General features: G+C 47.3%; 1 protein-coding gene across 7 annotated transcripts in view; it reads left to right on the forward strand.

Annotated features, from left to right (window-relative positions):
- Positions 1-13,264, forward strand: part of MUC16 (mucin 16, cell surface associated) — a 139,621-nt gene that overhangs the window by 85,713 nt on the left and 40,644 nt on the right. For 3 of the 7 annotated variants that reach the window (XM_031659982.1, XM_031659985.1, XM_031659986.1), the window contains 22 exons: positions 352-524; positions 852-887; positions 1,148-1,213; positions 2,178-2,302; positions 2,512-2,579; positions 3,187-3,359; positions 3,694-3,729; positions 3,983-4,048; positions 5,053-5,177; positions 5,407-5,474; positions 6,089-6,261; positions 6,591-6,626; positions 6,886-6,951; positions 8,106-8,230; positions 8,436-8,503; positions 9,123-9,295; positions 9,608-9,643; positions 9,908-9,973; positions 11,575-11,699; positions 11,927-11,994; positions 12,578-12,750; positions 13,082-13,117. In XM_031659982.1, the coding sequence (XP_031515842.1) occupies positions 352-524; positions 852-887; positions 1,148-1,213; positions 2,178-2,302; positions 2,512-2,579; positions 3,187-3,359; positions 3,694-3,729; positions 3,983-4,048; positions 5,053-5,177; positions 5,407-5,474; positions 6,089-6,261; positions 6,591-6,626; positions 6,886-6,951; positions 8,106-8,230; positions 8,436-8,503; positions 9,123-9,295; positions 9,608-9,643; positions 9,908-9,973; positions 11,575-11,699; positions 11,927-11,994; positions 12,578-12,750; positions 13,082-13,117 (2,081 nt within the window). The remainder of the gene's footprint in view (positions 1-351; positions 525-851; positions 888-1,147; positions 1,214-2,177; positions 2,303-2,511; positions 2,580-3,186; positions 3,360-3,693; positions 3,730-3,982; positions 4,049-5,052; positions 5,178-5,406; positions 5,475-6,088; positions 6,262-6,590; positions 6,627-6,885; positions 6,952-8,105; positions 8,231-8,435; positions 8,504-9,122; positions 9,296-9,607; positions 9,644-9,907; positions 9,974-11,574; positions 11,700-11,926; positions 11,995-12,577; positions 12,751-13,081; positions 13,118-13,264) is intronic. The other 4 variants (XM_031659984.1, XM_031659987.1, XM_031659983.1 and 1 more) reach the window with 3 other exon arrangements.

A 13,264-nucleotide genomic window follows, 5' to 3' on the forward strand; every position in this document is an offset into this window, starting at 1 on the left:
TTCAGTTGTTAAAGTCTGTCCCCAGAATTTCTGCCAAACATGCCTCATCCACTTGATTTCACCCCTAATTCCTGTTCTTCTCCTGTCTCAGGATTCAGCTCTTCTTTCCCCATTGCTGCGAGAACGCAGGTTGCACCTTGTGATTTCATAAAAATCCTCGCATCCATGACTTTGTTCACAATCCCAGGCTGTCAGGGAGTCAAAGCACTTAGAGAATCAAAGTGTGACTTCTCTCACGTCTGTACCAGGCTTCTCAATTCCTCTGACCCCTTCCTGTCCTTCACCCAGCAAGCTCAAGACCCCTCCCTAGGCAATCCATTAATTGCCATTCCCCACTCTTGCCCTCCCCAGACCTGAGAAGGATGGGACAGCCACTGGAGTGGACGCCATCTGCACCCACCGCTTTGATCCCACCAGCCCTGGACTGGACAGACAGCGGCTATACTGGGAGCTGAGCCAGCTGACCAACAGCATCACAGAGCTGGGCCCCTACACCCTGGACAGAGACAGTCTCTATATCAATGGTGAGCAGCCATGATGTGACTGGAGGCTCTTCCTCCTAGCTGGGTAGACCCTACTGTCTGTCCTGGGGTCACATGCCCTGTCTGACCATTGAGGGTTTGATGATGTGCTCTATATGTGATGATTGAGGTTTCAACTTCACGGTTTCATCTTCATCTTGCACGGATTTTACCCTCAAGGCCTTCTTCCCCAATGTGAGGGTGCTGGTGAAGATTCTCAATGACCATGCTTCATGAAACTTTCCTCATTGCACTAGGGTAACCCTGACCCCTATTTGGTCTGACCTCTCCTTAACCCTTACCCACTGTCCTCCCTGCCTCTCTCTGCAGGCTTCACCCATCAGAGCTCTGTGCCAACCACCAGAAGTGAGTATTTTACTGATGTTCCAGTCCCCCCAGTCCTACACCAAGCAGGGCAGGAGCTAGCATTACCTCTTATCCCTTTATGTCCTCTTCATGAGGGAAAAGGCTTCAAGGGCACAGTCTATTCCCTTTCCCCTGTGCCCTAGCTCCATAGAGACGCTCAGCTCAAACCTCAAATGCAGCAGGGCCCATAATAGTTTTACCTGCTGGCATTTCCACCATGAGAGGGTTTGCTGCTTTCAGTAATGAGGGCTTCTTCTCAGTTCCTGGGACCTCTGCAGTGCACTTGGAAACCTCTGGGACTCCAGCCTCCCTCCCTGGCCACACAGGTGAGCACCAGTCAATGGCACCTCTATTAGAGCATGACTGATGAGCAGAAACATGTCTGCCATTATTTACTCAAATAAAGGTAAAAATCATAGTAAATCTAGTGATGATAAGTCAACCTACAAATGTGATTGATCACCTCCTCTGAGCCAGACCCTGGGGATACAGCAGGTATACAAAATGGATAAAAATCTCTGCCATCAGAGAGCTTATATTCTTGTGATGATGACTGTGGCGGGTGGTGATGATGATAGTGGTGGCAGTTTTGATGATGATGGTGATGCTTATGGTAGCAATGATGATTATGATGATGATGATGTGTTGAGTGTGATAAATGATAGTGCTGGTGGTCGTGATGGAGATGATCATGGTGGTGGTCATGGCAGTGGTGGTGACAAGGATGGTGTGGGTGACAGTGATGGTGATGATGTTGATGGTGGTTCTGGTGCTGGTGGTGATGATGGAGATTATTATGGTGGTGGTGTTGGTGGCAGTGATGACAATTATTATGGAGTGGGTGACAATGATGATGATGACAATGGGGATTATCATGGTGATGGTGGTGGCAGTGATGATGGCAGTAATCATGGTGATGATGATGATGGTGGTGGTGATGGTTGTGCTGGTGGTGATTATGGGGATTATTATGGTGGTGGTGGTGGCAATTATGATGACAATAATAATGCTGTAGGTGACAATGATGGTGATTATGATGGTGGTAACAAAGGTAAGGGATGAGGTATGACATTATTGAGCAATGAACATACAATGAAAGCTAGGCTCAGCATCCAACTGATATGATATGCTATGTGTCTTTTTAAATTCTATCGTTATAGTTAAGGGAGGGATCAAAAATCTTCATTTTGTCCATCCCGTTTAATGCTGTGTATATTTAAAAATAATTTTATTGCAAATCCATAATTTCTGTACTTCTGAACATAGTGTTGTTTCTTACCCACACTACAGTGCCTGGTCCTCTCCTCCTGCCATTCACCCTCAACTTCACCATCACCAACTTGCAGTATGAGGAGGCCATGCGACACCCTGGCTCCAGGAAGTTCAACACCACGGAGAGGGTCCTACAGGGTCTGGTGAGAGTCCAACCCATCTAACTGCCTGGCCCACCTTACCAGATTCTACCTGCATCACCCATGCCAGGGATGTACAAGAAGATCCCATGTGAATCACCTTTGACCCCAAATCACAAGCCGTACCCACTGGTGTCAGCCCCACCTGTCTCATTTCTGCCCTGCCCCTCCTCATCACCCCTCCCAATCACCTCTCTCTCCCTCCTCCACAGCTGGGGCCCTTGTTCAAGAATACCAGTATCAGCCCTTTGTACTCCAGCTGCAGACTGACCTTGCTCAGGTGAGACCTTAGAATAGCCAATCAGGGCTTACCCAAGTGTTCCCAGGCCCCAGCAGCATCCTTCTTGCCCTCCCTGTGAGCGTCCTCAGCAGAAGTGGGATTCAGTTGGCAGTGGCTTCAAGAAAGAATGTGTCTCCTGATCCTAGCACTTCCCCACTCAAGTGACAGATTCTGCAGAACCCATCATCAAGATTGGGTTCTTACTCCACTCATCCTTCTTAATACCTTCCATTCCTCCTTATCCCTTCCCTTAAGTTTTAAAATTCTGTTCCCAAGGTCTCCCTTAAGAGAAAGGTGGGTTTTCCACTTGCTTTTATCTCTGATTCTAGCTCTTCACTTGTCTCAGGTCTGAGCTCTCCTGTCTTCGTGCTATCAAACTGGAAGTTTCACCTTGCAATTTCATAAATATTCTTGTGTCCATGACTCTGCTCCCAATCCAGGGCTGGCTAGGAGTTGGTGCATTTAGAGAAATTAATTGTGGCTTCTCACCTCTCTCCCCGGCTTCTCATTTCCTCTGTCCCCTCCCTGTCCTTCCCTCAGGAATCTCAGAACCCCTGCCTGGGCAATCCTTTCATTGTCACCCCCTCCACCCACTTAACCTCCTCAGGCCAGAGAAGGACAAGGCAGCCACCAGAGTGGATGCCATCTGTACCTACCGCCCTGACCCTCAAAGCCCTGGACTGGACAGAGAGAAGCTGTACTGGGAGCTGAGCCAGTTGACCCATGGCATCACTGAGCTGGGCCCCTACACCCTGGACAGGGACAGTCTCTATGTCAATGGTGAGCAGCTTTGATGTGGTTGGATTCTCGTCCTTCTTGCTGGGCAGCCCCTCCTTTCTGGCTTGAGGTCACACTTCCTGTCTGGACGTTGAAATCTCTGCCATGTTGTCCGCATGTGATGATTGATGTTAGAACTTCATTATTTTTTTTCTGCATCTTGTACTGTGTTCATCCTCCAGACCTTGGACCCTGAAGTGAATGTGCTTATAGAGAACCTTTAATGGCTCCTGTTCCATGAAACCCCTTCTAATCCACCAGGGTAGCCCTGATTCCTATTTCATCCCCCCACCTCTCCTTAACCCTTACCCACTATCCTCCTTCCCTCTCTCTGCAGGTTTCACTCATTGGAGCTCCATACCAACCACCAACAGTGAGTATTCAACTGATGTTCCAGTACCCCTAATTCTACTCCAAGCAGGGCAGGTGCTGAGCCCTCCTCATACACACTTATGTCCTCTTCATGAGAGAAGGTGCTGGGAGAGCACAAGTTATTCCTTCTCCCTTGTGCCCAAAGAGAAACACAGTTCAAGACCCACATGCAGCAAGCCTCATACTAGTCCTACCTGCTGGCATTTCTGCCATGAGAATGCTTGCTGCTTTCACTGATAAGGGCTTCTCCTTAGCTCCTGGGACCTCCACAGTGAACCTGGGAACCTCTGGGATCCTGTCTTCCCTCCCTGAAACTACAGGTAAGTATCAGCCTGTGGCATCTCCGTTAGAGCATTCCTGATGAATATAAACATTTCTGCCATTATGCACTTAAATAAAGATAAAAGTCATAGTAAATCTAGTGATGAGGAGTTAACCTGTAAACTTTATTGAGCACCTACTATGTGCCAGGCCCTGAAGATACAGCAGGGAACATAGAAATAGATAGCAATCTCTGCTTAAGATAGCTTATATTCCTGTGATGATGATGATGATGTAAGTGGTGGTGATGATGATGGTGGTGATGGTGATGATGATGATGATAATGATCATGATATAGATGATGGTGGTGATGATGCTAATTATGACAATGATGAGGATGATGACAATGGTGAGGGTAGTGGTTATGATGATAATAATTATGTGAAGACAGTAATAATTATGGTGGTGGTGATTGACAAAAATGATGGTGATGTTGACACTGATGGTAATGAAGATGGCGATGATGATAGCACTGCTGGTGATGGGGATGATGAGGATAATGATGATGGTGGTGGTGATGATGACAATAATACTACTGATGGTGATAAGCATGGTGATATTGACAATGATGATGGTGATGATGAAAATGGTGATGGAGGTGATGATTAGGATGATGATGGTTGTGGTGGTAATGATGATGATGATGATGATGGTGGTGCTGGTAGTGGCGGGGTTGGTGCTAATGGTGATGATGATGACAGTAATACTCATGGAGATAATCATGGTGATATTGAAAATGAAGTTGGTGTTAACAATGGCACTAGATAGTATCTGGCACTATGGAACACTGAATATGCACCAAGACCTATGCTCAGCATCTCACTACAATTATTTAATGTGCTCTATCAAAAACATCTATCATAATAGTCAAAGGAGGCATGAAAACATTATGTTTTATCACTCATTTTAAATCCTGTTGCATATATTTAGAAATAAGTCTATTGCAAACTCTTAAATGTTCTCTACTTTCAAACATAGTGTTTATTTCCCACCTTCACTATAGCCACCAGCCCTCTCCTGGTGCCATTCACACTCAACTTCACCATCACTAACCTACAGTATGAGGAGAACATGGGTCACCCTGGCTCCAGGAAGTTCAACACCACGGAGAGGGTTCTGCAGGGTCTGGTGAGAGCCCCACCTATCTCACTCTGCCCTACCCATCTTACCTAGTCCCACCTATGTATCTATATGGCCACAGAAGATCTCACCCACCTCCCCTCACCGCAAGAGATAAAAGCCCCATCCAACCTACTGATGTCAGCTCTACCAACTAGAGCCAGCCCCACCCACCTCACTTCTGCCCTGCCCCTACCTCCTCAGCCCTGCCACTGACCTCTCTCTCCCTCCTCCACAGCTCAAGCACTTGTTCAAGAGCACGGATGTTGGCCCTCTGTATTCTGGCTGCAGACTGACCTTGCTCAGGTAAGACCTTAGAATTTCCTGCCTGGCTGCCCCAATTGTTCCTAGTCTCAATGAGTTTGGACTTCTTTTTTCCTGTCCTCTTTGTGATTATTCTTATCAAAGATGGAATTCAGGAAACAGTAGCTCCAGGACTAACCTGTCTCCTGGTATTAGCAGTGCCCCCACCCCCACTTCCAAACAGACTGAGAAATTCCAGAGTCCATCAACAGGACTGGACTTCTACCCTGGCCATCCCTCCGAATTCCCTGTTTTCCCTCCACCTGCATTGACTTTAGGTGTTAAATTCTGTAACCAGGATTTCTCTCAAGACAAACATGCCTCAACCACTTGCTTTCATCCCCAATTCCAGCTCTTCACCTATCTCAAATCTGAGCTCTCCTGTTTCCAGGCTTTAAGAATGCAGGATCCGCCCTGCCATTTTGGGAAAACTATTACATCCACAACTATGCTCACAGTCCCAGGCCGGTCAGTGCACTCAGAGAATCTAAGTATTGCTTCCCACCTCTGTAATAGACTTTTTACTTCCTCTGTCCTTTTTGTCCTTCACTCTGCCATCTCAGGATCTCTCCTTAGGCAATTCATTTATTGCCATTCCCCTCCCCACCTCTCCCTAGGCCTGAGAAGGATGGAACAGCCACCAGAGTGGACGCCATCTGTGCCCACCGCCCTGACCCCAAAATCCCTGGGCTAGACAGAGAGCGGCTATACTGGGAGCTGAGCCAGCTGACCCACAGCATCACTGAGCTGGGCCCCTACACCCTGGACAGGGATAGTCTCTATGTCAATGGTAAGCAGCTGTTATGTGGTTAGAGTCTCTTTCTCCTAGCTGGGCAGCCTCTACTCTCTGACTTGAGGTCACATGCCCTGCCTGGACACTGAAGGCTAGGACATGTCTGTATGTGGTGATTGATGTCACAATTTCATGATTTCTTCTTTATCTTGAACTGATTTCATCCTTAGTACCTTCTTCTCTGATACTCAGATTCTGACAGAGAATCTCCAAATGTCCCTGTTCCATGAAACTCCTTTAATTCCATCAGGGTAGTCCTGACTTTTGTTTGATTCCCTACCTCCCACTTGACTCTTATTCACATTCCTCCCTCCCTCTCTATGCAGGTTTCACCCAGCGGAGCTCTGTGCCTGCCACCAGCAGTGAGTATTCTACTGATGTTCCAGTGGCCCCAATCCTACACCAAACTTAGCAGGAGCTGACCCCTATTCATAAGCCCTTATGTCCTTTCCATATGGGAAGGAACATAGAGGGCAAAAATTATTCCCCATCCCCACTGCCCCAGCTAACCAGAATCCCAGCGGAAGCCCTACAGGCAAAAATCCCCATGAATAGTCCCTCCTGCTGGCATTACTTCCATGAGAGCGCTTGCTCCTTTCACTGATGAGGGCTTCTCCTCAGCTCCTGGGACTTTCACAGTACAGCTGGAAACCTCTGAGACGCCATCATCCCTCCCTGGCCCCACAGGTAAATACCAGTCAATGATATTTAGAGCATGGTTGATGAGTGTAAACATCTCTGTCGTTATTCACTCAACTAAAGATGGAAATTCATAGTAAATCTAGTAACCATAGGTCAACCAACTAAGTTCATTGAGCACTGCCTGTGTATCAGGACCTGGATATACATCAGGGAACAAAAAAAGAAAAAACACTGCCCTCAATGAGCTTATATTATTGTGATGATGTTGATGGGGGTGGCGGTGATGATGACTGCAGTGGTGGTGGTGGTGGTGGTGGTGATAATGGTAAGGACAATGATGATTATGGTGGGGGTAATCATGGGAAGAATGATGGTGGTGGTGGTGGTGGGGATTACAATTGACAATAATTATGGGGATGTTGGCAATAATTATAATAACAATGATGATGATGACAGTTGTATTGACTGTGGGGATGATGTTGGAGTGGTGATGATGATAACAATGGTGATGATGATGGTAAAGATGATGATGGCTGTTTGGATGATGACAGTAATGTTGCTGGTTATGATGGTAATGATGATGTGATTATGGTGATGATGATGATGATGTTTGTGATGGTGTTGATGTAGATTATGACATTGGTGATGGTGGTGTTACTGAGGATGACAATAATGATGACGATGGTGATTATGATGACAATGATCGTGATGATGATGATTATTCAGATGATGACAGTGATGGTGATTATGATGGTAATGATGAGATGACAATGGTGATAATGATGTTTGTGATAGCATTGATGGGATTATCATGGTGGTGATAGTGGTGGTGCTGATGCTGACGATAATGATGATGATGATCATGATTATGATGATGATAATGGTGATGACAAAGGTAACAGGTAATATCTGATATTTTTTAGCACTGAATATGCACCAAAAGCTAAGCTCAGAATCTAACAAGTATTATTTAATATGTTTTTTAAAAAAATAATTTATATCAAGAAGGGCACAGAAACCTTTTATTTTTCATTCATTTTAAATTCTGTTGCATATGATTAAAAATAAATTTATTGCACTCTTCAAGTCTATTGCAAAAGTCGAGAACCTTGAGGAGTTTTCAATAGACTTATTTTAACTATATGCAACCGATTAAAAATACAAACGCAATAGTGTTTGTTTCCCACCTTTTACTACAGGCACTGGCCCTCTCCTGCTGCCATTCACCCTCAATTTTACCATCAATAACCTGCGGTACGAGGAGGACATGGGTCGCCCTGGCTCCAGGAAGTTCAGCACCACGGAGAGGGTCCTTCGGGGTCTGGTGAGACATCTGCCCACCTTACTCTGCCCCACTCACCTTACCTGGTCCCAACAACATTACCCATGCCAGGGCTATGGAAGAAAATCTCATCCACCTACCCCATAGACACAAGCCCTGCCCACTGGTGCCAGCTGCGTCCGCCACACTTGTGCCCCACCACTATGTCCCCAGCCCTCCTAGTCACCTCCCTCTCCCTCTTCCACAGCTTAGGCCCTTGTTCAAGAACACCAGTGTTGGCGCTCTGTACTCTGGTTGCAGACTGACCTTGCTCAGGTGAGACTTTAGAAGAGCTAGCCTAGCTGCCCCAATTATTCCTAGACTCAAAGAGTTTGGATTGGATTTCTTTTTCCTGCCAACCCTGTGAATGTCATTACAAAAGATGGAATTCAGGAAGCAGTGGCTTCAAAACTAATCTGTCTCTTGATACCATCGGCACCGCCCCAATCAACAGAGAGATTCTGCAGAGTCCATCAGGAGAATTGGGCTTCTACCTTGGTCATCCCTCTGAATTCCCTCCTTTCCACCCACCTCCCTTTCCTCCAGTTGTTAAATTCTGTCCCCAGGATTTCTCGTAAGACAAACATGTCTCATCCACTTGCTTTCATCCCCAATTCCAGCTCTTCATCTGTCTCACGTCTGAGTACTCTTGTCTCCACGCCATAAGAATGCAGGCTTCACCTTGCAATTTTATAAAAAGTTCTTGCATCTATGACTCTGTTCACAGTCCTGGGCTGGCTGGCAGCCGGGACACTCAGAGAATCTAAATGTGACTTATGACCTCTTTCCCAGGCTTCTCATTTCCTCTGGTCCCTTCCTGTCTGGCCTCAGGAAATCTCAGAACTCCCCCGGAGGCAAGTTTTAAATTGTTATTTGCTTCATCTGCCCTTCCCAGGCCTGAGAAGGATGGGGCAGCCACCAGAGTGGATGCTGTCTGCACCCACCGTCCTGACCCCCAAAGCCCTGGACTGGACAGAGAGCGGCTGTACTGGAAGCTGAGCCAGCTGACCCACGGCATCACTGAGCTGGGCCCCTACACCCTGGACAGACACAGTCTCTATGTCAATGGTGGGCAACTTTGATGTGGCTGGAGTCTCTTCTGCCTTGCTGGGTAGCCTCTATTCTCTGGCCTGAGGTCACACTCCCTGTCTGGCTATTGAAGGCTCAGCCATGTTGTCTGTATGTGGTGGCCAAGGTCAAAACCTCATGGTTTCTTCTTCATCTGGGACTGAGTTTACCCTCAGGATCTGCTTTCTAAATCTGAGGGTGCTGATAGAGAATCTTCAATGTCCCATGTTCTGGGAAATTCCTTCTGTTGCACCCGGGTACCCCACCACTCTGTTAACACTTACCCACTCTCCTCCCTCCATCTCAATGCAGGTTTCACCCATCAGAGCTCCATGATGACCACCAGAAGTGAGTATTAACTGATGTTCCAGTGCTCCTGATCCTACACCATAAAGGGCAGGAGCTTTCCTCTCCTTCTATGCCCCTATATCCTCTTCATGAGGGAAGGAACTGAGAGAGCACAAGTTATTCCCCTTTCCCTCTGGCCCATCTCCAGATGGAGATCCTGCTCAAGCTCCACATGCAGCAGGGGCCATAAATACTCCTACCTGCTGGTGTTTCTGCCGTGAGAGGGTTTGCTGCTTTCACTAATACAGCAAACCTTCTCCTCAGCTCCTGATACCTCCACAATGCACCTGGGAACCTCGAGAACTCCAGCCTCCCTGTCTGGACCCACGAGTGAGTACCATTCAGTGCCATCTCTATTACAGCATGCCTGAGGAGTGTCAACATCTCTGCCATTTTCTTTTCTTTTTCTTTTCTTTTTTGAGATGGAGTCTTACTCTGTCGCCCAGGCTGGAATGCAATGGCGCTATCTTGGCCCACTGCAACCTCTGCCTCCTGGGTTCAAGCAATTCTCCTGCCTCTGCCTCCTGGATAGCTGGGATTACAGGTGCATGCCACCACGCCCAGCTAATTTTTATATTTTTAGTAGAGATGGGGCTTCACCATGTTGGTCAAGCTGATCTCGAACTCCTTACCTCGTGATCTGTCTGCCTTGGTCCCCCAAAGTGCTGGGATGACAGGCGTGAGCCACCACACCTGGCCTACAACTCCGCCATTTTCACTCAAATAAAGATGAAAAGTCCTAGTGAATGTAGTGATGAGAAGTTAACCAACAAATTTTATTGAGAGTCCGGCTGCTTCAGGGCCCTAGGGATAAGGCGGGGAACACCAAAGAAATACAAATCTCTGTCCTCAGGAAGGTTATATTATTGTGATGATGATGATGATAATGATAGGGGTGGTGGTGATGATGGTGGTGGACATGATGACAACAATGATGGCATTGCTGATGATGATGGTGATGATGATGGTGGTGGTAGTGGTTTTGACGGTGATGATGACGATAGTGGTGGTGATGATTATGGGAAGGATGACAGTGTTGATGGTGATGTGATGGTTTTGAAGGTAATTGACAATGTGATCGTGATGTTGACAAAAAGGATAATGATAGTGGTGATGATGGTGATAATGATGATGATGGTGGTGGTGGTGGTGATGGTGGTTATGACGTTAAGAATGATATGATAATGGTGTTAGTGACCATGTGCTAGTGGTGATTATATGGATGATGATGGTTGGGGTGCTGGTGGTGTGATGATGGCAATGGGTGGGGATGATAGGGATTATGATGGTCATGGTTTTGTGCTGATGCTGGTGGTGATGACAATAATGATAGTGATGGTCACAGTGTTGCTGATATTGACGATGATCGTGATGTTGACAAAGTAGTAGATAATGTCTAGTAGTATGGAATACTGAATATGCACCAAGAGCTATGCTCAGCATCTAACTACTATTATTTAGTATACTCTATGAAAACTGTCTATCATTATAGTCAAGAGAGGCCTGAAAACCTTTTATTTTGTCACTTTAAATCATGTTGCATATGTTTAGAAACAATTCTATCACAAATTTTTTTTTTTTTTTTTTGAAACGGAGTCTCCATCACCCAGGCTAGATCTGGTCCAGTGGCGCGATCTCGGCTCACTGCAAGCTCCGCCTCCTGGGTTCATGCCATTCTCCTGCCTCAGTCTCCCAAATAGCTGGGACTACAGGCGCCCGCCACCATGCTCGGCAATTTTTTTGTATTTTTAGTAGAGACAGGATTTCACTCTGTTAACTGGGATGGTCTCAATCTCCTGACCTCATGATCCACCCGCCTCGGCCTCTCAAAGTGCTGGGATTACAGGCGTGAGCCACCGCGCCCAGCCTCTATCACAAATTCTTACATGTTAGTCTACTTTTAAACACTTTATTTCCCATCTTCACTATAGCCGCCAGCCCTCTCCTGGTGCTATTCACACTTAACTTCACCATCACTAACCTGTGGTATGAGGAGAGCATGCATCACCCTGGCTCTGGAAAGTTTAACACCACAGAGAGAGTCCTTCAGGGTCTGGTAAGAGCCCCACACACCTCATTCTACCCCACTCACCATGTTTAGTCCTGCCCAACTCACCTGTTGCAGAGCGTGGAAGATCTCACCTACCTCATCTTGCCCCCAGATATGCATGCCCCAACCACTGATGCCAGCCCCACCAACTGTTGCCCGCCCTGCCCACCTCCCTTCTACCACATCCCTATGACTTCAGTCCTCCCATTCACCTCTTTCTCCCTCCTCCACAGCTCAGGCCTTTGTTCAAGAACACCAGTGTTGGCCCTCTGTACTCTGGCTGCAGACTGACCTTACTCAGGTGAGAACTGAGAACAGCCAGTCTGCCTGATCTGAGAAGTCTGACCTGCTTCCTTTCTGCACTCCCTGGAGATGTCCACAGCACAGGTGGAATCCAGCAGGCAGTGGCTCCAAGACCAATGTGCTTCCTGATCCTACCACCTCCCACCTCAACTGAGAGATGCAGAGCCCATCAGCACGACTGGGCTTCTACCTTGGTCATCCCTCTGAATTCCCTCCTTTGCCCTACCTGCCTTTCCAAAAGTGGTTAAATTCTGTTAAATGCTGTTCCCAGGATTTCTCCCAAGAAAACATGCCTTGTCCACTTGCTTTCATCCCAACTCTTTACCTGTCTCAAGTATGAGTTCTCCTCTTTGCAATTTTATTAAAAAGTTTCCACTTTGCAATTTTATAAAAATCCTTGCATCCATGATTCTGCTTATAGTCGCTGAGAGTCAGTGTACTCAGAGAATGGAAGTGTGGCTTCTCACTTCTCTACCAGGCTTCTCATTTCTTCTGGCCCCATCCTGTCCTGCCCCATGGAATCTCAGGACCCCTCCCTAGGCAATCCATGTATTGTCTTCCCCCAATCTTGCCCTCCCCAGGCCCAAGAAGGATGGGGCAGCCACCAAAGTGGATGCCATCTGCACCTATCGCCCTGACCCCAAAAGCCCTGGACTGGACAGAGAGCAGCTATACTGGGAACTGAGCCAGCTGACCCATGGCATCACTGAGCTGGGCCCCTACACCCTGGACAGGGACAGTCTCTATGTCAATGGTGAGTAGCTGTGATGTGGTTGGAGTCTCTTCCTCCTTGCTGGGCAGCCTCTACTCTCTGCCTTGAGGTCACACTCCCTGCCTGGCTATTGAATGCTCGGCCATGTTGTCTGTATGTGACAGCTGATGTTGGAACTCCATGGTTTCTATTTCATCTTGGACTGAGTTCTTCCTGGGGATCTGCTTTCTGGATCTGAGGGTGCTGATAGAGAATCTTCAATGGCTCGTGTTCTGGGAAATTCCTTCCATTGCAACAGGGTACCCTCACCCCTATATAGTGCCTCACCACTCCTTTAACCCTTACCTACCCTCCTCCCTCCGTCTCTATGCAGGTTTCACACAATGGAGCTCTGTACCCACCACCAGCAGTGAGTATTCCACTGATGTTCCAGTGCGCCTGATCCTACACCATGCAGAGCAAGAACTGAACCCTCCTCACATGCCCCTATGTCCTCTATGAGCAAAGGAGCTGGGACAGCACAAGTTATTCCCTTTCCCTTCTGGCCCAAGTCTCT

This window comes from Papio anubis, chromosome 20 (assembly GCF_008728515.1).
Source record: "Papio anubis isolate 15944 chromosome 20, Panubis1.0, whole genome shotgun sequence".
NCBI lineage: Eukaryota > Metazoa > Chordata > Mammalia > Primates > Cercopithecidae > Papio > Papio anubis.